This window comes from Sarcophilus harrisii, chromosome 4 (genome assembly GCF_902635505.1).
Source record: "Sarcophilus harrisii chromosome 4, mSarHar1.11, whole genome shotgun sequence".
In the NCBI taxonomy this organism is placed as follows: Eukaryota; Metazoa; Chordata; class Mammalia; order Dasyuromorphia; family Dasyuridae; genus Sarcophilus; species Sarcophilus harrisii.
In genome coordinates, this window is record NC_045429.1 from 278557964 (window position 1) to 278582437 (window position 24474).

Consider the following 24474-nt stretch of genomic DNA (forward strand, 5'->3'; position numbering starts at 1 on the left):
TCTCCCCATGACCCTCACACTAATAGCAAATCCAGCCTCTGAACTGGTTTTGGAGTGACAGAACCCATGAATATTGGGAGTGTAACACATTACCAGCAGAAGATAATTTTGAAGAGCTCCAGAAAAGGTCTGTTTCATTTGAGTACAGAAGGAAGTTGGCCAAGCACAGGTAGGCTGAGCATAGACATCAAGTGCAGGCAGTTCACAGTCCCAAACAGTGTGGACTCCACCTGCCGGAGAATCTACTGAGAGGTATTTACAGCAGTATTGGCTACTCTGCCCTGGTTGCAAGCCAATAGATCAGCAGATTACTTATAAGGCATCCAGCACAAATACAAAAAACAAATAGTGAGCCCCTAAACCCAAGAATACTGCAGAATCTGGTCATGCCTACCCAAGACCAGAAGTTAATCAGCACTGGCCAAGGACAACCACTGCCCCTTTTGGGGAAGGTTGGACAACCTCCTCCTTACCCTAAAAGCAGACCTCAACTTTTAAAAAATGAGAAAAAAAGCAAAAAGAACTCTGACCATAGATAGTTTTTATGGTGAAATAGAAGAACAGATTTTAAACCTTGAGGTCACTAAAAGCAGATCTTCTCCCAAAGGGTGATATAAATTGGTCTCCATATCACAAGTCTCTCTTGGAAGAAATTTTAAAAGATCTCAAAAGAGAGAAGAAAATGGGAAAAGGAAAAGGGAATTTTGGAAGATGGTTTGGAAAGGAAACACAGAAATTATCTGAAGAAAACTCCTTACAAAATAGATTTAGTGAAATGGAAAAAGCATATAACTCCTTACAAAATAGATTTGACAAAATGGAAAAAAAAAAAAAAACAACTCCCTGAAAAACAGAATTTGTGGAAAGAAAACAACTCCTTAAAAAACAGAATTTGTGAAATGGAAAAAAATTCATAGAACAAAACAACTCATTTAAAAATTCAATTGGCCAAATACAAAAAGAACTACAAAAGGTAACTGAAGAAAATAATTCACTAAAAATCAGAACTGAAAATATTTATAACAACTTTTTCCATTGGTAGCAAAACAAAAAAAATGAAAATAAGGGGCTCCCCACTTACTGAGGAATAGCTAAACAAATTATGATATGTGAATATAATGAAATGTGATAAATGATGAAATGGACAGTTTCAAAGACAACTAGGAAAACCTTAATGAACAGATAAATAGTGAAGTGAACAAAACTAGGAGAAAATTAGAGACGATATAATAAAGAAAAAAAAAAAAAAAAACCTTTAGAACCCTGATCAGTACAATAACAAACTATGGCCAAAGGGCCAAAGAAGAGATGTTGACACTAGCCTGTCTCAGTCACAAAAGTAATGAACTCAAAATGCAGAATAAAACATGCTTTTATGTACATATCCAAGAAGGAAATTTGCTTCACTTTTGCTATGAATATTTATTGCAAGGATTTTGTTTTTTGCTTTTTCCTTTTCTGTTGTTTAATTGGAAGAGGGAAAAGAGTAGAAGAGGGAGAATAAGCACTTGTAATTAATAAGGGAAAAATCAAATAAAAACAAAACCAAAATATGTTTTTAAAACCTAACAAAACACTAAAATATTTAGCAAAAAGGAGAACAAAAAAACACATCATCAAAATTAGAAAGACAACAGAGAAATAATGCTGAATGCAAAAGAAATAAAAGAAAAATTTTAGAGAACATAATGCATGTATATGCCAATAAAATTGAAAATTACAAAGCAATTGCTAAGAATAAGAACGTTTGACTTGTCATAATATTCTGAGCATGCTAATAGTTAAAAATGAAGAGCTTTTACTTAGAGGAATTTTTTCAAGAGATTCTAGATGCATATTCTATGCATAGAAATAATTTTTTGTTTTAAAATACTTTTTGCAAATATAAATAAAAATTTCATGAAGTTAAAGTGAATTTTGGTTGAGTTTTTTTAATAAATTGACTAGTTGTGATTTGTTCAAAGAGAAAAAAACAAGAAGGAACTACATAATGAAGTTTTGAAATTGAACCCTCAGATTTACAACAGCCCTATCCTATCATCTTGATGTAGGAATGAGCAAATCACAATTTAGAGTTGTTTCATTTCCAAGATCTGATCAAAAGAAGCAGATCTAAGTGAGGACAAAAACGTAAAATAACAAGTGGGAAAGGGAGCATGTGATAGACTATCTAAATTAATTAGAAAGCATTGCAATACTAAGTATACCAAAATGTATAGGCGAATTTAGGGTCAGAGGCAAATTTATATCCTTCAACATGTATGTCAATAAAAGATGATTGAAATGAACATGCAATTTAAAAAATAAAATTAATAAACACAAAACAAAAACAAAAGAGAGCATTTTGAAAATTAAGGGAAAAATTTACAGAATTGAAGACACAAACTTCCATAATTTAATGAATGAACAAAATAAAGATTTGGTTTAAGAAGTAATAAATTCAATATTCCATTAGTTAATTTATCAAAAGAGAAAAAAAAAACAGAGATACATACCCACATATATACAGATTGAGAGAGAGAGAAAGTAGAAATTAAATTACCAAAATAAAAACAAAAGGGAAATCCCGATGAATATAAAAAAATGCATAAAATAATCAAAATTGGTTTCAGTAAAGCTGAAAATCTAAGTAAAATGAATGAATATCTATTAAAGTATATTTGGTTATGTTAGCAAAATTGAATATATCAATGACATGGATGATATCTATAAAAAATATAAAAATTGATCAATTTAATGAAATTTAAATGAAATGACCATTTATATATTTAAATGATTAGATTTAATTATATTAATTATTAATATTAATAAACTTGGTATTTAATAAAATATTGTTTTAATTAAATAATAAAATGATTTAATGCTAAATGATTTAATTATACTAATTAATGGGATTTTATTAATTAAATTAAATGTGAATTATTGTTCATAAATTTAAATGATCAATTTAATGAAAATTAAATGAAATTTTAAAAATCTGAACAGCTCAATATCTGAAAGAACAATTGAACAGGCAGGTAAAAACTATACTGTCATAGGAAAATAAAGCATGGAATCTAATGACTTCAAAGGTAAATTCAATCAGATATTAAAGAACAAAATAATCTTATATCATAAAACTTTTCACAAATGGGAGAAGAAGCCTCTCTCCTCAATTCTTTTTATAAAACAAATATAGTCCAAATACCCAAAGCTAAAGAGAAGGATGTCATAGTGAACTATAGACCAATAGCATTAGTGAATATTAGTACAAAAACACAAAATATGGAAAATAGTTTGTGGTAACATCTAAATGATGATTAGATTTATATTAAAAATGCACAAAGAGATATTCAGAAGATAATAAGCACAATATGTTAACAGTGAAAACCATATAGTTATAGAATATTTGCAGAAAAAACCTTCAATAAAATATAACACTTATATTTACATTTAAAACATTAGGAAACAGAAATTGAAGGATTTTTCTTTAACATAGTTAAAAGCATTTATCTAAAACTAGGAACTGGAATTCTTTGTAACAGGGAAAATGTAAACATTTCTCCATGCTAAGAACAAGAATAAAACAAGAATGTTTTCTGTCAGTTACCATTTTAACATAGTTAAAAGCATTTATCTAAAACTAAGAACTGGAATTCTTTGTCATGGGGAAAATATAAACATTTTTTTCATGCTAAGAACAAGGGCAAAGCAAGGATATTTTCAGTCACTTATGATTTTCCACAATTTTAGGAAAGCTAGAAATAGCAATAAAAAAAGGAAAAGAAATCAAAGGAGTATACACTGATGAGTAGTTGTTAAAATCTCCCTGCAATTGATATGATAGTTTATTTAGAAAGCTTAAAAGATTAACAAAAAACATTCATTAAGACAAGAAATAGCTTTAACAAAGTAAAAGAATTCAAAGTAATTTGACAAAATTTTATTAGTATTTCTATATTTGACAAATGAAATCCAAGAAAATGGATCAAAATTTGTTCCAGTAATATTGGTACTAAATATATCTGAACCCCTAAAGATGTCAAAGATAGAGGTAAAGATCCCACATTAGGTGTCCAGCCATTAGTTGGTGAATTGCTGAACAAATTTAGGATTTGTAAATGGAATTAAATGTTATCATGCTATAAGGAATGGATATACAAAGAATTCAGAAAAATTTGGAAAAATTTCTGTGAACTAAAGCCAAACAAAGGAGAACCAAAATGTCACTTCACATAATGACCACAATAACATAAAAAAGGTTGGAAGATTTATTGGTGATTTAGATTTAGAAGATAGAAATAGGGATAGAGATGGGAGGGGGAAAGAGACATTCCAGTCCAAGTCAATAAGCAGTTATTAAGTGTTCACAATTTGTCAGGCAGACAGATAGGTGCTTTACTGGATAGAAAGCCAGAGGTGATGCTGATTGGTCCAGTTTCAGTGGAGTATATAAAATGGGAATTTCTCTCCAGCTGATATGATGCTAGAGGATGTAGTGGATGGAGCACTGGGCCTAGAGTAAGAAAAACCTGAGTTCAAATCCAGCCTCTAACACTAGCTGTGTGAATCTGGTCACTTAACTTCTATCTCAATCCACTAGAGAAGGAAATGGCAAACCACTCCAGTATTTTTGCCAAGAAAACGCCATGAAAAGTACCAGCATGCTATGATCCATCGGATCATAAAGTTAGACACAATTGAAGGACTGGACTGATCAGGCAGTATATTAACCCCTGATGATAAAATATTAATAGGAGAAACTACTTGCAAATGATTATACTGAATAAATTGGAGATAATTAACACATAGATGGTATTAACATTAAAGGGGGTCATAAAAGCTTTTTTGTAAGGGAGATTTTAGCGGGGACTTGAACAAAGAAACTAGAGCTGAGGATCGAGAGAATTCCAGGCATGGGAAAACAGTCAATGAAAATGTAGTTAGGAGACAAAGTATCATTAACAGAGTGGATTGGAAAGATTGGAAAGGACCAGGTTGTTAAAGGGTTTGAAGATCAAAGGATAATTTTATATTTGATCCCAGAAGTGAAAGGGAGCCAATAGAGTTTACCAAAGAGAGGAGGGGAAACATGGTCAGACCTGCTCTTTAGCAAAGTCACTTTGGCAGCTGAATAAGGGATAGGCTGGAGGCAGAGAGACCAATCAGGTGTGAAGTGATGAGAGTTAGCTTGTGATGGGGTGCTAGACATTGAAGGAACGTTTTTGAGCACAGTCACAGAATGGATAAGGTTTATGGCTTGTCTAGTTGATGCTGGGTGATCCAGTTTTAGTAGTGTATGAAGTAGGAATTTCTCTGCAGTTGATATGGTGCTAGGGTATGTTGTGGATAGAGCAAGAATTAGGAAGATGTGAGTTCAAATTTGAACTCAGACACTTATTAGCTCTGTGATCCTGAGCAAGTCACTTAACCCCTATTTGCCTCAGTTCCTAGTTTGTAAAATGGGATGCACAAGAGAAGGAAATGCAAAACTACTCCACTATCTTTACAAAGAAAGCCCTATGTACTTTGTCCATGACATATGTAGAATTGGACACAATTGTATTACAATACGAAGGGGAAATAGTGGAAGATAAAGAAGATAATGTAAATTGGGGTTAGATCATACATGTAGAGGATTGGTTTTGATTTTGTAGTAGGAGTCCTTTTATTTCATGGCTTGCTTTTTTACTAGATAATTCATTGATTAGTAGGTAATCTACCACTGATCAGTCTTTCTCCATACTTTCTCTGTACAATTTGTACTAGATTCATTCTCCCTCTTCAGAAGGTCCAATTAGAATTTCCCAGATTCAAGTGGCTTCATAGACCCCTAATGCCCCAATTTGTGCTGTGGATAAAATAATGTCCTTCCCTTTTAAGGAATTTTATAGGTTTTTTCCCTCCAAAGATCCCACCATTCTTAGTCATTCAATTTTTGATCAACAGATTTTCTGATATAAGTAACACTTACACTCAATTGTTGATCAACAAATCTTCTGATACAAATAACAACTGCTTACATATCACAAGCATACTTCCCAAGCCCCTGCCATTCTTAGTCATTCAATTTTTGGCCAGCAAATCTGATATAAGTAACAACTGCTTACATATCATAATTATACTCCTCAATCCCCCACCATTCTTATTTATCCAATTGTTGACCAACAAATATTCTGATATAAGTAACAACTACTAACATGTCATAAGTATACTTCCCCAAGTCTACCATTCTTATTTATACAATTGTTGGCCAACAAATCTTCTGATATACATATCATAAGCATAAAATAAAATGGGGAAGCTGAAATTTTCAGTGCCACTTCAGTCAGGAAGAGACAAGGAAGTTAGAAACATAAGGAAAAGAAAGAACTGACTAGCAAACAAGAAAACTTGACTTCTTCCAGGAGGGAGGAAAAGAGACAGAAAGTCAACAAATCTATATTATTAAGTACCTATTATGTTCTAGACACTGAGCCACTACAAAAAAAGTGTACAATAATAAAGAAAGGGAAAAGATAGTTTCCTACTCTCAAGGAGCTCAGAGAATAATTGTGGAAACAACATATCAACAAATATGTACAAACAAAATATATAGAGGATAAACTGAAATAATCAACTGGAGGGAAGGCATTAGCATTAAGGGGATCTCATAAAAAATGGGATTTTAGCCCAAGATTTGAAGGAGGTCAACAAAGTTAGGCGATGGAGGTGAGGAAGAAAGAGGGTTGCTGTCTCTACTCTTCCAGACTTATCTCAATCAATGAATCAATAAGCATTAAGGGCCGAGGATACAGAAAGAGACAAAAGTCAATCTCTGCTCTTTAGGAGTTTACAATCTAATAATTAACACCAGTTCAGTTTGTTTAAGAATTCATCTGAACGCCTTCGCAGTCCCCTGCTCTTAGCCATTGTTTTGTGCCATACTTGGACAATCTGGTCTGATCCTTTAGCAGATCTTTCCATTGTGTTATCTTTCTATGAGTGTAGGAGAGACAGTTCATTGTTGTCCTCTGTCTAAGTCAGTATCCTATAGTTAATAATAACATTAACAACTAGCAACTATATAGTACTTTAAGGTTTGTAAAACATTTTACAAATATTATCTCATTTAATCCTCTCAATAACCCTGAATGGTAAGTACCATTATTATCTCCATTCTACAGATGAGAAAAATAAGGCAGGTAGTAAGTGATTCAGGTCTTCTTGCAAGAAAGTCCAACTATCCTCTTTCCACTGCTCTTTTCCTAGCTGCATCAAGTACAATGTCATAGGCATCTGGAAACTTTGAGTAGTGTCTTCCAGGTTAAGGTGATTGACCAACAGGTAAGTCCTCGGTTCCCACAAGGTTTCCGTAGCCATAATTGTGTGGACTCTGTCACAAGCTTATTCTCTTCCCTTATCAAGGAGTCCATCTGGTTATTATCATCCATAATCAAGTCCCAGAATGTTCCATTTGAATAGCCATTGTCTAGAACTCCATCCTCTGAGACTGTCTAGTTAACATTTTTAAACAATTTTTAAAATCTTGATTAGCATACTTTTAGACAGCTTTGGGACCTGGTCACTGGCTTCTCCTTGATTCCTTCCTCTGAGCTACCAAACTCCTCCCTGGTTCTTCCCCCTTACTCCCTAGATCCTCTCTACCCTTTCTCCCCCCCCCCACTCCTCCATTTTTTTTCCTGAGCTATAAAAGATTGTATTTGCCCAAAACAAATTACTCTATAACTACCTTGCCCAGTTGTATTTGCTTGAGTCTGTGAAGCTAAAAATACACATAAAATAGAATAGCAAACCTATGTAACCTGTGCTTGACTTGATTTCTTCAGGTCGATTGAATTGTAGCCAAATTTCTATTATACTATTTTTATAATATTCTTTACAATTATGCTCTCCCAAATCTATTTACCACTTTTGGTGCCTATTTTACCTCTACAATTCAGTTTTAGATATAGCAAAAGATAATTTACAGTATAAGGTTAGCTGTAGTGGACATAATAGTTTTCAACAAATTATCAACAATCAGAGAAGTGATATAAATGATCATCCAGAAATAAGAGAGAGTTTGCTCATATCATAAATCCTTATTTATATCAAGCAGAATACAAAGGATCATGGAACCACAATTTATGATTAGAGTGCTCTACAGATGTAAACTATAATAATATTTGTTTATCATCATCACATCATCATCATTATTTAAGTATTTCTCATAGACATTTACACTGGTCATAATGGAAGATGCTGAGGAAAAAAAAGATTAATCCTTGTCCTTGAGACACTTGTATTCCAACAATAGAAATTAAAACTAGATACTAAAAACCAGATTTCACTTACATAAAGATACATTTGTACCTGAGGTCTATGAGGTTGTTTGAGTGATTAGAGACAAATCATACTTTTTTAGATAGAGCCTAGATCCAGGAATGAGGCAGGGCATGGAGCTTGAAAGAGGCCCAGAGATGGAGAAGGGGTGTGACCTTTTTAGGAGGGAGAAAGGTACATGGAGTAAAAAAAGCTCTAAAGGATTCAAAACTGTTTTCTTGGATGTGATAGGAAATAAGGTCAGTCAATCAACAAGCATTGAGTGGCTAACTGAACAAAGGAAAGGGAGAGGATGGTCAAGTGCTGTAGGCTTTATTCAGAGAAGCTGCTGCTATGTAGGGTTTCTGCATCAAAATAATAATAATGATAATAACAATAACCAGCAGTTGTATGAGCAGCTAGGTGGTGAAGTGGACAGAGTGCCAGGCTTAGAGTTAGGAAGATTCATCTTTTTGAGTTCAAATATGGTCTTAGATATTTACTAGCTGTATGATTCTGGGCAAGTTATGTCAGCCTATTTTCCTCAGTTTCTTCCTTGGTGAAATGACCTAGAGAAAACACTCCAATTCTGTCAGGAAGACCCCAAATAGTATGACAAGGAGTCAGACATGACTGAAATTACTAGCAACAGCAGTAGCAGCAGTTATATTTCACATTAAGGTTTACAAAATACTTTAAATTTTTTATTTAATTTAATCTCAACAGCTCTCTCAGGACCAGGAGATCATTATATACTTCAACAACAATACTATATGATGATCAATTCTGATGGACATGGCCATCTCCAGCAATAAGATGAACCAAATAAGTTCCAATAGAGCAGTAATGAATTGAACTAGCTACACCCAGCGAAAGAACCCTGGGAGATGACTAAGAACCATTACATAGAATTCCCAATCCCTCTATTTTTGTCCGCCTGCATTTTTGATTTCCTTCACAGGCTAATTGTACAATATTTCTGAGTCCGATTCTTTTTGTACAGCAAAATAACTGTTTGGACATGTATACATATATTGTATTTAATTTATACTTTAACATATTTAACATGTATTGGTCAACATGCCATCTGGGGGAGGAGGTGGGGGGAAGGAGGGGAAAACTCCCCTGTCTTCTAAAAACTTCTTAAAAATACTGTCAGGACCAGCTAGATGGTGGAGCATATAAAGCAGTTGGCATAGAGTGACTCTGGGGAGGTCACTTAATCCCAATACCTTCACCAAAAGAAAAAAAATTATTTTCTAATATTTTTGTTTCCACAGTTCCTAGAATAATGCCTGATTCTTAATAAGTAAACAGAATTGAATTTAAAAAGAACAAATATCAAACCTATCACCTCAGTTAATTTATATAAGCCACTGGGAAACAAATAAACAAATGGATTCATTTGCCAATTTTTAAACATAATTAAAGTGTTTTCCTTACATGATATATTTGAAATGCATTTTATCAATTTTAATTTTAAAAATTATATTTTCCATTTTTTGGGCATGTTCCAAGTGACAAACCAAATATCGTATACATGCATTATAATTAATCAAGTTAGTTGTTATTTTCTATTAATAGGGGGAAAATGAAAAATGATTACCCAAAAACAATTCTCAAGAAATTGTGACACTATTCTTGGAAAAGGATATTCTTTCTGACATCTGAAAAGGAAGTAGAAGTCAGGGAAAATAACCTAGAAATAGTTAATACTTTTGTCTGACCATATTAATTAGCTATGTAACAATGGTATCTCAGTTCATTAACTCATTAAAGTTTTTGTTGGATTTTTACCATCTTATTTTTTGTTTAACAATCATTATATTTTGATATAGAAAATAGTGAGCAAACTATGCAAAAGCTAATATTAATAGTAGCTTGGAATGTTGAGTAATACAAAAATGACTGCCATTGCCCTTTGCAATGTAACTCATTTCTATAGCTCTATGTATGTATGATTTATAGAATGTATGACTAGTTCATGTCATATTAAAGTTGAATTCCAAACTACAGGCCCCTATTTAGTACTTAGTTAAGATTAGTACATAGCAATAGTTAGTTTGGGATGTCTAGAATACCAAAATCTGAGCAAAGAATTCATTGCCCAGTGACCAGGTCACCTTATCAAGACCAATATGTTCAAGGTCTTATCATTGTTCCATACAATCTCCCATTGTATCTTTAGAACTTAGAACTTAAGAATTTCCCAAACCTCGTGGCCTGACTTCTGTCAGATTTAATCTTTGGGATTTGTTCTTTGAATCCTGAAGGAGGAAGAAGCTGCTTGGATGAGATTTCTCCATCCAGCAACTGAATATTTGAATTAAACAAAACAAAACAAAACAAAAAACAACTCATCATATATGAGCAGAGCAATCAGTAGCATTCATTTATATACATACAAATATTCTCTATATATATTTATCCTCTGTGCATACAAATTATAAATACATGTATACATATGTATCATTCAGCATATTTACATACTTAGATGTACGTACATATATGCATATACAAAATATATACACACACAAATATACATGCTTACCTATATGTAAATTTGGAATTGGAGTTTCAAATCTTTCCTCCATCACTTTCTACCTGATTGACCTTGGGGCAAATTAAATTATTGAATGTCTTTGCATTCTAGCTTTCCTTATCTGTAAATTGAGATGTTATACTAGATGAACTCCAGAGTTTCTTCCAACTGTAATTCTCTGACCTTATGATCTCTTAAACAAACACTCAGGAATCAATCAGAAAACCTTTTTAGTTCTCCATATTCCCTTTGGTGTAATAAAACTTTCCTTTAGGTTTATCCTCACCAGTGTGCTGGCTCTACTGACTGCCACTCACCTTGAGAATGATTCCATCCTAATGCTAATCATCTGAATGATTGGCGAGTCCTTGCTCAAATGAAGTACATAGCATCAGAAGGCCCAACCATGCTGTTCATTTCTCTCCCAGCTCAATCTCTGGTATATTCCACATTGGCTGCCTTGTCCTGACCAGGGTTACACCTTCTGACCCCTTCTTTAAATGATATCTTCCTTATTGAAATGTAGGGGTTCTAAGAATAGTAAATCTGTTGATTTCTTGTTTTTCTGTAGCCCCATTACTTAGCTTAGTGCCTGAAATATAGTAAGGATGGTATTTTAATAATAAATGCTATTTTAATATCTAATAAATGATTGTTGATTGATTGATTTTTGTTGTTGTGAATTTGTTTCAATTATGTCTGACTCTTCAAGACCCCATTTCAGATTTTCTTAACAAAGATATTAGAATGGTTTACCCCTTCCATCTCTAGCTCAATTTGCAGATGAGGAAACTAAAGTGAACAGTTATATGATCTGTCCAGGTCCACATAGTAAGTGTCAGGGACTAAATTTGAACTCAGTTCTCCTAACTCAAGACCTAATGCTGTATCAACTACTCCACCTACATCCCTGATTGATAAGATTGAATATTTTTTTAAATATTCAATTTTATTACTCTAGGGAACTGAAAAGATTTTGAGTATAGTTGTGATCATCTATTTTACCAAACCAAGAAAAAATTGGAAGGTAAGGTTGGCCAAAAAGTGGTGAATTTTTTAGCCATAAAATCGGGGGACAGTACATTAATACTTTTATTTTTTTTAATAACTTTTATTTTTTAAAAAATAATAACTTTTTACTTACAAGTTATATGCATGGGTAATTTTACGGCATTGACAATTGCCAAACCTTTGTTCCAATTTTCCCCCTCTTTCCCCCCACCCCCTCCCCCAGGGCAGGATGACCAGTAGATGTTAAATATATTAAAGTATAAATTAGATACACCATAAGTATATATGACCAAGCTGTTATTTTGCTGTACAAAAAGAATCAGACTCTGAAATATTGTACAATTAGCCTGTGAAGGAAATCCAAAATGCAGGCGGACAAAAATATAGGGATTGGGAATTCTATGTAATTGTTCTTAGTCATCTCCCAGAGTTCTTTCACTGGGTGTAGCTGGTTCGGTTCATTACTGCTCCATTGGAACTGATTTGGTTCATCTCGTTGCTGAGGATGGCCTGGTCCATCAGAATTGATCATCATATAGTATTGTTGTTGAAGTATATAATGATCTCCTGGTCCTGCTCATTTCACTCAGCATCAGTTCGTGTAAATCTCTCCAGGCCTTTCTGAAATCATCCTGCTGGTCATTTCTTACAGAACAATAATATTCCATAATATTCATATACCACAATGTATTCAGCCATTCTCCAACTGGTGGGCATCCACTCAGTTTCCAGTTTCTAGCCACTACAAAGAGGGCTGCCACAAACATTCGTGCACATACAAGTCCCTTTCCCTTCTTTAAGATCTCTTTGGGATATAAGCCCAGTAGGAACACTGCTGGATCAAAGAGTATACACAGTTTGATAACTTTTTGAGCATAGTTCCAAACTGCTCTCCAGCATATAACTTTTAAATAAAAAGCTATAATAAAAAAAACTCAACAGCTCTAATAATGATAGTTACCTATTATGTTCCAGGAATCATGCTAAGCATTTTAATAATGATTTTATTTGTTGATCCTCTCAATTCCAATAATAACAACTAACATTTATATAGCAACTACTATGTGTCAGGCACTGTGCTAAGTGCTTTACAATTTTTATCTCAGTTGATCCCACACAACAACCCTGGATTGTAAATGCTATTATGAGTCCTGTTTTATAGATGAGAAAACTGAGTCAGACAGAAGTTAAGTGATTGCCCAGGGTCCCACAGTAAGTGTTTGAAGATCAGATTTAAATGAGGCCTTCATGATTAGAAGTCTTAAACTCTATTAACTCTGGGAAGTGGATGTTATTATTGACTCCATATGATAAATGAGGAAAAGTTTTAAATGATTTGCTTAGGGCTACACAGCAAATAAATGCGTAACTTTAGTAATCTAGCATTTGATAAACCCAAATTCCAGCTTCTGAGATAAAAACTTACTATTTGACAAAAATTCCTTGGAAAACTGGAAGATATGGTAGAAAGAAGGCAAAGACCAACATCTCACACCCTATACCAAGATAAAGTCAAAATGTATACATGATTTATACAGGAGGGATGACACATAAGCAAATTGTGAGTCAGGTGTATGGAGAGAAGAAGAATTCATGACCAAACAAGAGATAAAGTTACAAAATGCAAAATAGATAATTTTGATTCTATGAAATTTAAAAGCTTTTGTACAAACAAAACCAATGCAGCCAAGATCAGGAGGAAGGCCAAAAGCTGGGAAACAATCTTTACAGCTACTGTTTCTGATAAAGGCTTCATTCTCAAATATATGAAGAAATGAGTTAAATTTAAAAGAATAGAAGTCATTTTGTTTCATTAAGTTGATAAATGATCAAAGAATAGGAACAAGCAATTTTGTTTCTTTTTTTTTTTTTTTTGCTGAGGCAATTGGGGTTAAGTGACTTACCCAGGGTCACACAACTAGGAAGTATTAAGTGTCAGATCAGATTTGAACTCAGGTCTTCCGGACTTCAGGGCTAGTGCTCTATCCACTGTGCCCCAGGAACAGGCAATTTTCAAATAGAGAAATCAAAGCATAGTCATATAAAATGCTCTAAATCACTATTGATTAGAGAAAATAAAATTAACTCTGAGGTATCACCTCACATCTATCAGATTGACTAATATGGCAAAAAAAGAAAATAATGTTGGAGAAGATTTGGGGGAAATGGAACACTAATACATTGTTGGTTGATTTGTGAACCGATCTAAACATGTTGGATAGCAATTTGGAAAACTGTGCCCAACGGACTATAAAACTGTGCATATCCTTTGATCCAGCAATATTGTTACAAGATCAGTAACCCAAAGAAAGCATAAAAAAATTGAAAAGGACCTACCCATACAAGAATATAGCATTTTGTGGTGGCAAAGAATTGGAAATTGAGGGGATACCCTTTAATTTAGAAATGGCTGAACAAGTGTAGTACATGAATATGATGGAATAAGAAATGATGAACAGTCTGATTTCAGAAAAACCTGGAAAGACTTACATGAACTGATACTAAGTGAAGTGAGCAGAACCAGGAGAACATTGTACACAGTTAACAAAAAGACTATGTGATGATCAATTGTGCTATGATCACCTTAGCTCTTCCCAGCAATACAATGATCCAAGGCAATTCCAAAAAGACTCAAAATAGAAAATGTTATCCAGATCTAGAGAAAGAATTATGGAATCTGATTGTAGACTGAAACATATTATTTTCACTCTTTTGATTTTTTTTCCCTTTCTCGTGGGTTTCCCCTTTTTTCCTATGCTTTTTTCACAACATGACTAATGTTAAATAATATTAATATGATTGTATATGTAAAATTTATATCAGTTATTTGCTGTCTTGGGGAGTAGAGAGGAGAGAGAAAAATTTGGAACTCAAAATTTTATGAAAGTGAATTTTGAAAATTATCTTTACATATAATTGAAAAAATACTATTAAGTGTGGGGGGGAGGGGGAGAAGGGTCTGTGTCTGGATTTGAATCCCGGTTTTTCAGACCCAGGTCCAATGCGATCCATCTCTATGGCTCTAAAATAGGATAGGGAGTTTTCAACAGCCCCTTCCTAGATGGTTTCTCCCACCAGACAACTAGAATGGGGAGGGGAGGGGAGTTGAGCATCCTTCCTGTCTGATTGGTGGGGATAGTGATGTGGTCATCTGTTCTGCTCCTAGTGCAGACCAACCTCTCTAGTGGATGAAACCAGGGACATAAGAACTGAGCTGAGGTCCCCCCACCTCCCTCTGCTGTCCCATCCCAGCTCCAGGTGTGGCCTGCCTCAAGACCCAGTTAGATTAGAGGAGTTTCAGCTCCTGAAGATGGAAGAGAAGACCCCAAGCACAAGCAGAGTTCCAACTATTACGGATATAAAAAGTGACCTTGGGGTCGCAGAATTGGTGAGGAAATAGGAGAGAAGGGGACCCTGGCTTTTGAAAAGATGTGCCTACCTGGGACCAAGGGGAAGGGAGCTGGTGTGGAAGAGGGAAAAGTCCAGTAACAGTCCAAAGTCACTGAGTGGGGGGGAGATCTAGGAAGGGTCAGGAGACTGCTGGAGGAGGGGGGGATGATAATGGGGTACAGTCCAGTAACAGTCTTAAGTCACTGAGTGGGGGAGGTTCAGGGGGAAGGTCAGGAAGCTCATGGGAAGAGGAGGGGGAATAATAATAGGGAACAGTCCAGTAACAGTCTTAAGTTACTGAGTGGGGGAGGTTCAGGGGGAAGGGTCAGAAGGCTCATGGGAAGAGGGAAGATGATAATGGAGTAAAGTCCAGTAACAGTCTTAAGTCACTTGAGTGGGAGAGTTTTGGGGGGAAGGGAGAAGGCTCATGGGAAGAGAAAGGGTAATAATGGGGGACAGTCCAGTAATAGCCTTAGTCACTGAGTGGGGGGAGGTCTAAGGGAAAGGGTCAGGAGGTTCATGGGAAGAGGAGGGGGGATAATAATGGGGGACAGTCTAGTAACAGTCTTAGTATATAAGTTGGGGAGATTCCGGGAGAAGGGTCAGGAGGAAGCTCATGGGAAGAGGAAGGGGGATATGAAGAACAGGTAAGTAACAATCTTAGTAACTGAATGGGGGCAAATTTAAAGGAAAGGGTCAGGAGTTTCATAGGAGGAGGGGGAATGATAATAAAGTTAAAGGCAACTGTAGTACTCTTTAGGAAAGATATAAGGACAAACCATGTGGCCATCAGTGGCCTGGCAGCTATCCCTTGTAGGTTGACAAGCCACCAGAATGCCTATCATACTAAATCAGAATTGAGGGAAGTGAGCAGTGAGGGCAACCTTCCTATTTCAGCTCCATTCTCCTGGAACTGAAAGGGGGAAGGGAGAGACAAGGAGAGGCTTCCTGGGCTATGAGTCTAGACTGATATACCAAGTTTAGAATCATATTTTGAGCTCCTAAGGGTAGAAGAAATGTTTTAATGTAACTATGAGTATCCCCATCTCATCCTGTCCCACCCTCTTATTGTATATATAAAACACACATATACACACATATACATATACGTATAAATAGATGTGCTTTAATAGCTTAAAACTGTACAAATTTTGTCATACTCTATGTATGTATGTGCACACATATGCAGATATATAATTTATATGATAAATATAATATGAATGTGTTATATGCATATGAGCACTGTGCATGTGCATATATTGTTGTTTCATTATTTTCAGTTGTGTCTGATTCTTTGTGATTCCATATGAGGTTTTCTTGGCAAAGATTTGCCATTTCCTTTTCTAGATTGAGTTCACAGATGAGGAAACTGAGAAAAAGAGGATAAAGTGACTTGTTCAGGAACACAGCTAGTAAGTGTCTGAGACTAGATTTTAATCCAGGAATATGAGTCTTCCTGATTCCCAGTACAGCTCTCTTATCCATTAAGTCACCCAGTTGCCCTGCAGTTACATATCTATATGCATTTTATTTTATTTCCCTTTGTTGAGGCAATTGGGGTTGAGTGACTTGCCCAGGGTCACACATCTAGGAAGTGTTAAGTGTCTGCCGCCACATTTGAACTCAGGTCCTCCTGACTTTGGGGCTGGTGCTCTATTCACTGTGCTATCTAGATGCCCCATCTATATATATTTTTAATAGCTTACAATGTCTCCAAAACAGTTGGAATGCCCTCTGTGTAACCATACATATTTTCTTGTTCAATTATGTCTAATTCTTGATGACTCCGTGGACCATGGAGTTTTCTTGGCAAAGACAATGGAGTGGATTGCCATTTCCTTCCCTTGTGAATTAAGGCTGGATTGCCATTTCCTTCTCTAACTCATTTGACAGATGAGGAAACTGAGGAAAGAAGGATAAAGTGACTTTCCCAGACAACTATTAAGTGTTTGAGGCTAGGTTTTGAACTTAGGTCTTGCTAACTCCAGGCCTTAGGGTCTATCTACTGAACAAGTCATCTGGCTACCAATACACATATAAATACATATATACCTATGTATATAACTGTATATATATGGTGCATATATACATCACATAAAATAGCTAGCATGTATTTAAGATTCACAAAGTGTTTTACAAATACTCTCATTTGATCCTTTCAACTACCTTGGGAGGTAGCTGCTAGTATTACTTTCATTTTACAAGTGAGGAAACTGAGGTTTAAAACTCAGCTAGTGAGTGTCAGTGATTGGATTTGAACTTGGGAATTCCTAACTCCCAAGTTCAGCTTTCTATCCACTCTAACCCTTAGTTATCAACAAGTATGTATACATATACAATATACTGACATGAATATATAATTTTATTAATTAATTTTTTCATATTTAACATATTTATTTGTACCTGCTATATCTATATATACAAGCTCATTTCAAGTAGGGATTGTTTTTATTCTTTTGACTTCTTTCTCATAGTTAGTGATGCCTGGCATAATAGCTGGTGTTTAATAAATATTTGAATTAATCATTTGAGCAATCGCTTGATTATTAATCCTGAACTCTGGGATTTGAACAGCGGGGCATCCCACTTGAAAAGTGGGATGTTCTCATTGAATTCTGACCAGATCCCAGAGATAAGGTATTAACCTGGAGCAAAGATTTCATTTCTAAGAATGGGAGGAGAAAACAGGGGTGAGTTTAGGGCCCTGCATGGATTTTTTTATTACTGTTAGAAGATGGAAGGAAGAAAGAGGAGTGTCCAGGCAGTGATATGCTGGTAAATGTTTAATATCAGCTAACTGGAAAAAAAAAAAGGATGCAGAATATATTTTAAAATTTAGCGAGCATTATTAATGTTTTCTCTACCACATTTTAAAGTTTAGACAATCAACCAAAAAACACAAAATTCAAACCATGATTTCTGAGGTGTAAATGCTCACACTGAAAATTTAACAGTTTTGAATTGTTATGATCCAGGCATCTGAAGGCCTCTGCAGGGTAGTCATAATAATGTGAATTAGGACAGTAATTGCTGGTTCCGAATGATGTGTTACGGGTCTAGCACCAAATGATGAGATTTAGGCATCAAATGTTAGGGTTTAGTCATGTAAAGTAAGAGTAATAGTAACTAATAATAGTAGAAGTACTAAAAGTAGTGGAGGTAGTAATAGTAGTAGTAGTACTAGCAGTTATAATAGAAGTAGTAATAATAGTGGTAGTAATAGTAGAAGTACTAATGGTAATGGTAGTAGTAGTAGTAGTAGTAGTAGTAGCAGTCATGATAGAAATAGTAATAGTAGTGACAGTAATAGTAGAAGTACCAACAGTAGTGGCAGAGGTAGTAGTAATAGTACTAGTAGTAGCAGTTGTGATAGAAGTAGTAATAGTAGTGGTAGTCATAGTAAAAGTACTAATAGAGTGATAGTGGTAGTAGTAATAGTAGTAGTAGCAGCAGTAATCATAATAGAAGGAGTAATAGTAGTGATAGTAATAGTAAAAGTACTAATAGTTGTGGTAGTAGTCATAGTAGCAGTCATGATAGAAGTAGTAATAATAGTGGTAAAAATAGTAAAAGTACTAATAGTAATGGTAGTAGATAGTAATAGTAGACCAGTAATTATAATAGAAGTAATAATAGTAGTGGTAGTAATGGTAAAAGTATTAATAATTGTGGTAGTAGTAATAGTAGTAGTAGTAGTAGCAGCAATAGTAGTCATGATAAAATTGATAGTAGTAAGGGTAGTAATAATAGAAGTGGTAATAGTAGGGGTAGTGGTAGTAGTAATAGTAGTAGTAGCAGTTGTGATAGAAGTAGTAATAGTAATGGTAGTAATAGTAAAAGTACTAGTAGTTGTGGTAGTAATAGTAGCAGTCATGATGGAAGTAGTAATAGTAGAAGTAGTACTAGTGATGATAATTGTAGTAATATTAGTAGTAGTAGCAGCAATAGTAGTCATGATAAAAATTGGTAGTGATAGTGGTAGTAGTAATAGTAGTAGTGGTAGTAAGAGTAGTAGTAGCAGCAGCAGTAGTCATGATAGAAGTGGTAGTAGTAGTGGTAGTGGTAGTAGTAATATTAGTAGCAGTAATAATAGTAGTAGTATAGCAGCAACAGCAGCACTATTCTTAGCATTCAAATTCAGATGTTCCAAACTATATCTAGAGCACTTTCTTCACAACAGTTCAGGGAGGTGAATTATTCAAATATGATAAATATTTCCATTTTATGAATAAGGAAGCTGGGGTCCAGGTTGGAGAAATAACTTATCCTCCCTCTCAATAGTACAATGCAATTTCAAAGTACAGTCTTTGGATTCTTGGAGGCCTTTTCATGAGGCTAAACTATTTTCACAATAATACTAAGATATTATCGATTAAAATACTCCCCTCTTTTCCAACTATATATTGGTTTGAAGCCAGATTTTCTTCATATACTTTAATCAAAACAACATATCATAACAGATTGAATGCAGAAGCAGACGTGAGAATACAGCTGTCTTCTGTTAAGCCATACATTAAAGAGATTTTTTTGGTGGGAGGAAACATCAAAAAAACAAAAAACAAAAACCCTATTTAAATCAATGCATTCTTTTTTTTTTTAAATAGTTATTTTTTATAAAAACATACCATTTATATTAGCTTTTAACAGATTATTAAAGTTATTACTCAATTATTTAGCAGTGTTTTTAAATGACATAACACATGGCAACATATTATTATAATTTTAAAATGAAGACATTTAAGATTTTTCAGTTTTAATTTTTATTATGGTTGTATATGTATTGACACATACATAGACACATAAATATATTTATGGGCTACATGACATATCTCATATAAAACATAAACTTAAAAGCTTCTTGGAGACTCAATTTTTAAGAGTATAAAGGGGTGCTCATTAATTTTTGAGACCACCATGTAGGGATCCCCAGACTCAAAAGTTTGAGAACATTTAATATATTTATTTTAAATAATGGTAAAACCAAGTTTAAGATCCAATTCTGCTGATTCCTCTTCTCAGTGTTCTTTTCACCACCTTTTATTACTTTTGACTTTTGACAGACTAGTTAAACTGATTGATGCCATAGCTGGCTCTGACATCTGTTTTCCATAGCAGTTTTTAATTTTAATTTTGTTTTTTCAAATTTCTCTACAGGGGTTGCTTTGGGAACAAAAATGCAAGATAAGCCCCAAATGGGGATCTTGCATAGGAGGTATTTTTACCATCTTCATGACCATCCAGTCCCTCATTCTTGACTTGAACCAGACGACTTCCTTTGGTAAGGATCCCAACAAATTCAACATCTATGAAGATCTTTCTGGCTTGGGCCTCTGGACTTTCAATCGCAAGAATAACATCATCCTCTTATTATCTATCACTACCCTCCTGGCTAGCTGTTTCCTCCTCTACTCTGTGTATATGAAATTCTACCTGGGTCTCCTCATCTACAGCCTCTGGATCATCATTTATGAAATCATCTATTTCGTCCTAATTCTGCTAATCTCTCAGGTCATCATTCCGGATTTTAAGCCAGTAAGGTATTATCTGTGGATTAGCCAAATTTCTCGCATGATCATCCATGCTTTCTGGTTACCCTTTATCATGATCTATGCCTACAGTCTCTTTAAAGGCCCAAACCATTTGACCAAGAAGAGTATACCTAACTTACCGGCATTTGATTCCTGGTCCCATATGGGCATATCAACCCATGATAGAAAGTTCACCTGATCTTGTAAGGAGGGAGGAAGGGAGGAAGGAAGAAAGGGATTTCTAGATTTCCCTACTTCCTACCTTCTTAATTCCTGATCCTGATTCCTTCTGTTGATGTTGATTCTTGTTCTAAGTTAATATTTTTTTTTCCAAGCAAGAGATTGTTCTGCAGGCAAAGTTTGGGGGAGGTGGAGGGGGAAGGAGAGAATGAGGAGAGGGAAGAGTTCGCTTGGACCATTTGTTATTTTTATCTATTTCTTTTGGTGTTTAATAATAAATTATCTTGCATTGTTCCTTACCTTTTGGTTCTTTACCTGAATTCTCTTTTTCTCTTGTCATTTACTGGTTACATTTTTGTTTCTTCAGAAAGTCATTTCGACCTTATATGAAATTAGTTGTCCTAGAGTTTCTGTTCAGGCAATATGATATAATCACTCTTTCACTCAACCAACAAATATTTCCTAAGAAATCTTGTGCACAATGCATTATACTAGGTGCTGGAAGAGATTTAAGACAAAAAAGATTAATAAAAGGAAATTTCTTGGCCTTAACGAATTTGTAGTCTAGTTTGAATAATGAGACAAATACACAGATTCAAATAATTTAAATCTGAATAAATATTCAGAGTACAAATTGTTCTGGGATGAGCTAGGAGAAGATTCAGAAAGGATTTTTTTCCTAATCCATCAATCAATAAACATTTACTAAGTGCCTACTACATGTCAAGAAATGTACTAAGCTCTAGGGATACAAAAAGAGACAAAAGGCAATCCTTGCCCTCAAAGATTTTATAATCTAGTGAGGGAGACAACATGCAAATACATATACAAAACAACCTAAGGGAAGGCAGTGGAATGAAGTATTGAGGAAGGTTTTCTGTAAAAGATGAGATTTTAGTTGGAACTTAATGTAAATAAGAGAAGTCAAAGTGTAATTGAGGTTGGGGAGAGCATTCCAAGCATGAGGGCAGCTAAGAAAAAAGGAACAGAATCAAGAAATGGAGTGTTTTGTTTGTAGAATAGCCAAGAGATCAATATCACTGGACAAAAGAATACATGTGGGAGTAAGGTGTAAGAAGACTGGAAAGATAGGAGGGGGCCTAGTTATAAAGGGCTTTGAATGTTCTAAAGAACATTTTGTATTTGATCCTGGAGGCAATAGAGAGCCACTGGAGTTTATTGAGTAGGGAAGTGACATGATCAGACCTGTGATTTGGGAAAACCACTGGTGCTGAATGAATGAAGGATGGATTGGAGTGAGAAGAGCCTGGAGTAGGCTGACCCACCAGCAGGTGCGCACAGTGGTCCAGGTATGAGAAGATGGGGGCCTGCACTTTTTGGTTAGTGGTTGTCCTTTGTTCTCAAAGATGACCAAAATGACACCACTATGTTGGAGTTGAATTTCTGTGTGTCTAACTGTGGCTGATAGACCAATACGAGCTCAGAATGCTCTGCCACAAGTTGGACACAAAGAGTCCTTATGAACATTTGGGGTGGACTCTCTAACTTTGCACATCTTGTGTTTCTTCTCAACTAATTCAATTCTGCTTTGCTCATTCATCACTTTCTCTGATGAGGGCAGGCCATGCTGGGGGGTCCTGTGCCAGTGTCTCCCTTGTCATAAATCGATTCTAAAGTTCTTAAAAGACACCTTGAGAATGTCCTTGTATCTCTTTTCCCAACCACCTTATGAGGGCTTGTCCTGTGTGAGTTCTCCATAAAATAATAATGCATTTGGCATTCAAATAATGTGGCCAGATCAACAGAGTTGTGCCCTCTGCAGTAGAGCTGGAATACTTGGCAGTTTACTTTGAGAAAGGGCCTGTCAAGAGAGAAGAGGTTGTATGAGGGATGTTGAAAAGATAAATTTGACATGCTTTGGCTATAGCTTGGAGGGGTGAGAGAATGTAAGAAAATAAGGATGCTTCCCAGATTTGGTGTTGCCCTCCAGAAATGGGGTGGGTGGTGTGTAGTAGGAAGGCAAGGTTTGGAGGAAAAGATGAGATCTTTTTTGCACATGTTGAGTTTAAGATAACTGGATAGCCAGTTGGGAATGTCTGAAAACCACTTGAAGATTGAGATTGGACTCTGAAAAACCAGAATATCTACAACCAGAGACACTCATAGAGGAGGGTATTCCAGATGTAGGAAACAGTATGAATAGAGATGTGGAGGTAGGATGTGTTTGGGGAGCACTGATGTGTGAGAGGATAAAATGTGAGATAAGGTTATCGAGGTAGGTGGGGGACACTAGAGGGGAGGAGGTAGCATGGTGAGTGCCAAAATATCATGTATTTGAACTTTATTTGGAAACCAAGGGGCAATTGGGCATCACAGTGAACAGAGGACTAGTCCTGGAGTCAGGAGGATCTGAGTTCAAATTTGACCCTCAGACACTAGGTGAATGACTCTCAACAAATTACTTAACCTTGATTGCCTTAAAAAAAAAAAAAAAAAAAAAAAGCAATAAAGGGTCATTGAAAGTTTTCAAGCAGCCTGGTGGGGCATATTATCTCATCTCAGCTTAAGAAGCTTAATAAAGAAATAGGATATAAGTTAATTTGGAGGTGCAGGGAAAAGTCTTGATAAGAAGACCCTTCAGTAAATAGCCCATTGCAATATTCTAGGTAATGTAATGATGTTGTCACACTCCTAAAAAAATCCCATCATTTGTATAGTAGAGGAGGCTCCCTCTACTGTTGCCTATTATAATTCCTCCATGCCTTGGTAGACAGTTTCATGAGTTGACCAAAACCAGTCTGTCCATCTGCTAGCAATGAGTGACCAATACTTTACCTCTTATCAAAAACCTTTCCACATTAGTAAGATCTTCAGATCTTGCACTGTCCTGGCATAATTTCACAAAACTCACCATTTCTTTACCTGATGAATGAGAAATCAATCAAGGGCATGCTTTAGTAGAACAATAATAGCTCACATAACATTGTAAGGTTAAATCAATGGTTCTCAAATTATGGTCTAGAGTATCCTGGGGATCTCTGAACCCTTTTAGAGGGTCTACAAATTCAAAAATAGTTTTTATTTCCAATATGATAAATGTCTATAAATATAACCCAGATAAACAAAAACGCTTTGGAGAGATCCTCAATAATTTTTAATAGGATAAAGATATTGAAAACAAAAGTTTGAGAACCACTGGAATGCTTTCTTTACAACAAAGAGGAGTGATTTTTAAAAAAATGTTGTTCAGTGGTGTTCAACTCTTTGTGACCCCATTTGAGATTTTCTTGGCAAAAATACTTGGAGTGATTGTCATTTCCTTCTCCATATCATTTTACAGATGAAGAATTGAAGAAAATAGAATTAAGTGACTCCTCCAGAGTCATACAACTAATAAACCTCTGAAGTCACATTTAAACTCAGGTCTTTGTGATTTCAGGCCAGGTGCTGTTTCCACTTTGACATCTAGCTGCCCTTATTTAAAATAAATCAATGCACCCCCCCCCATTTTACAGATGAGGAAACCAAGATTCAAAGAGTTTAAATGATTTATCTACATTCCTACATCTAGGAAATATA

General features: G+C 35.1%; 1 protein-coding gene across 1 annotated transcript; it reads left to right on the forward strand.

Moving 5' to 3' along the window:
* The first annotated feature begins 14931 nt into the window (after positions 1-14931).
* LOC100931325 (transmembrane protein 217-like) lies at positions 14932-21480 on the forward strand. The gene is made up of 2 exons (XM_012549018.3): positions 14932-15224; positions 20381-21480. The coding sequence occupies exons 1-2, from the start codon at positions 15147-15149 to the stop codon at positions 20951-20953; spliced, it is 651 nt and encodes a 216-aa protein (XP_012404472.1). The 5' UTR covers positions 14932-15146; the 3' UTR covers positions 20954-21480.
* The last annotated feature ends 2994 nt before the right edge of the window (positions 21481-24474 follow it).

Excerpts from the sequence above, each read along its gene's own strand:
- LOC100931325 (XM_012549018.3), top strand. The coding sequence starts at position 15,147 with ATGGAAGAGAAGACCCCAAGCACAAGCAGAGTTCCAACTATTACGGAT. Across the intron at positions 15,225-20,380 it reads ACCTTGGGGTCGCAGAATTG|GGGTTGCTTTGGGAACAAAA; the intron begins GTGAGGAAATAG and ends ATTTCTCTACAG.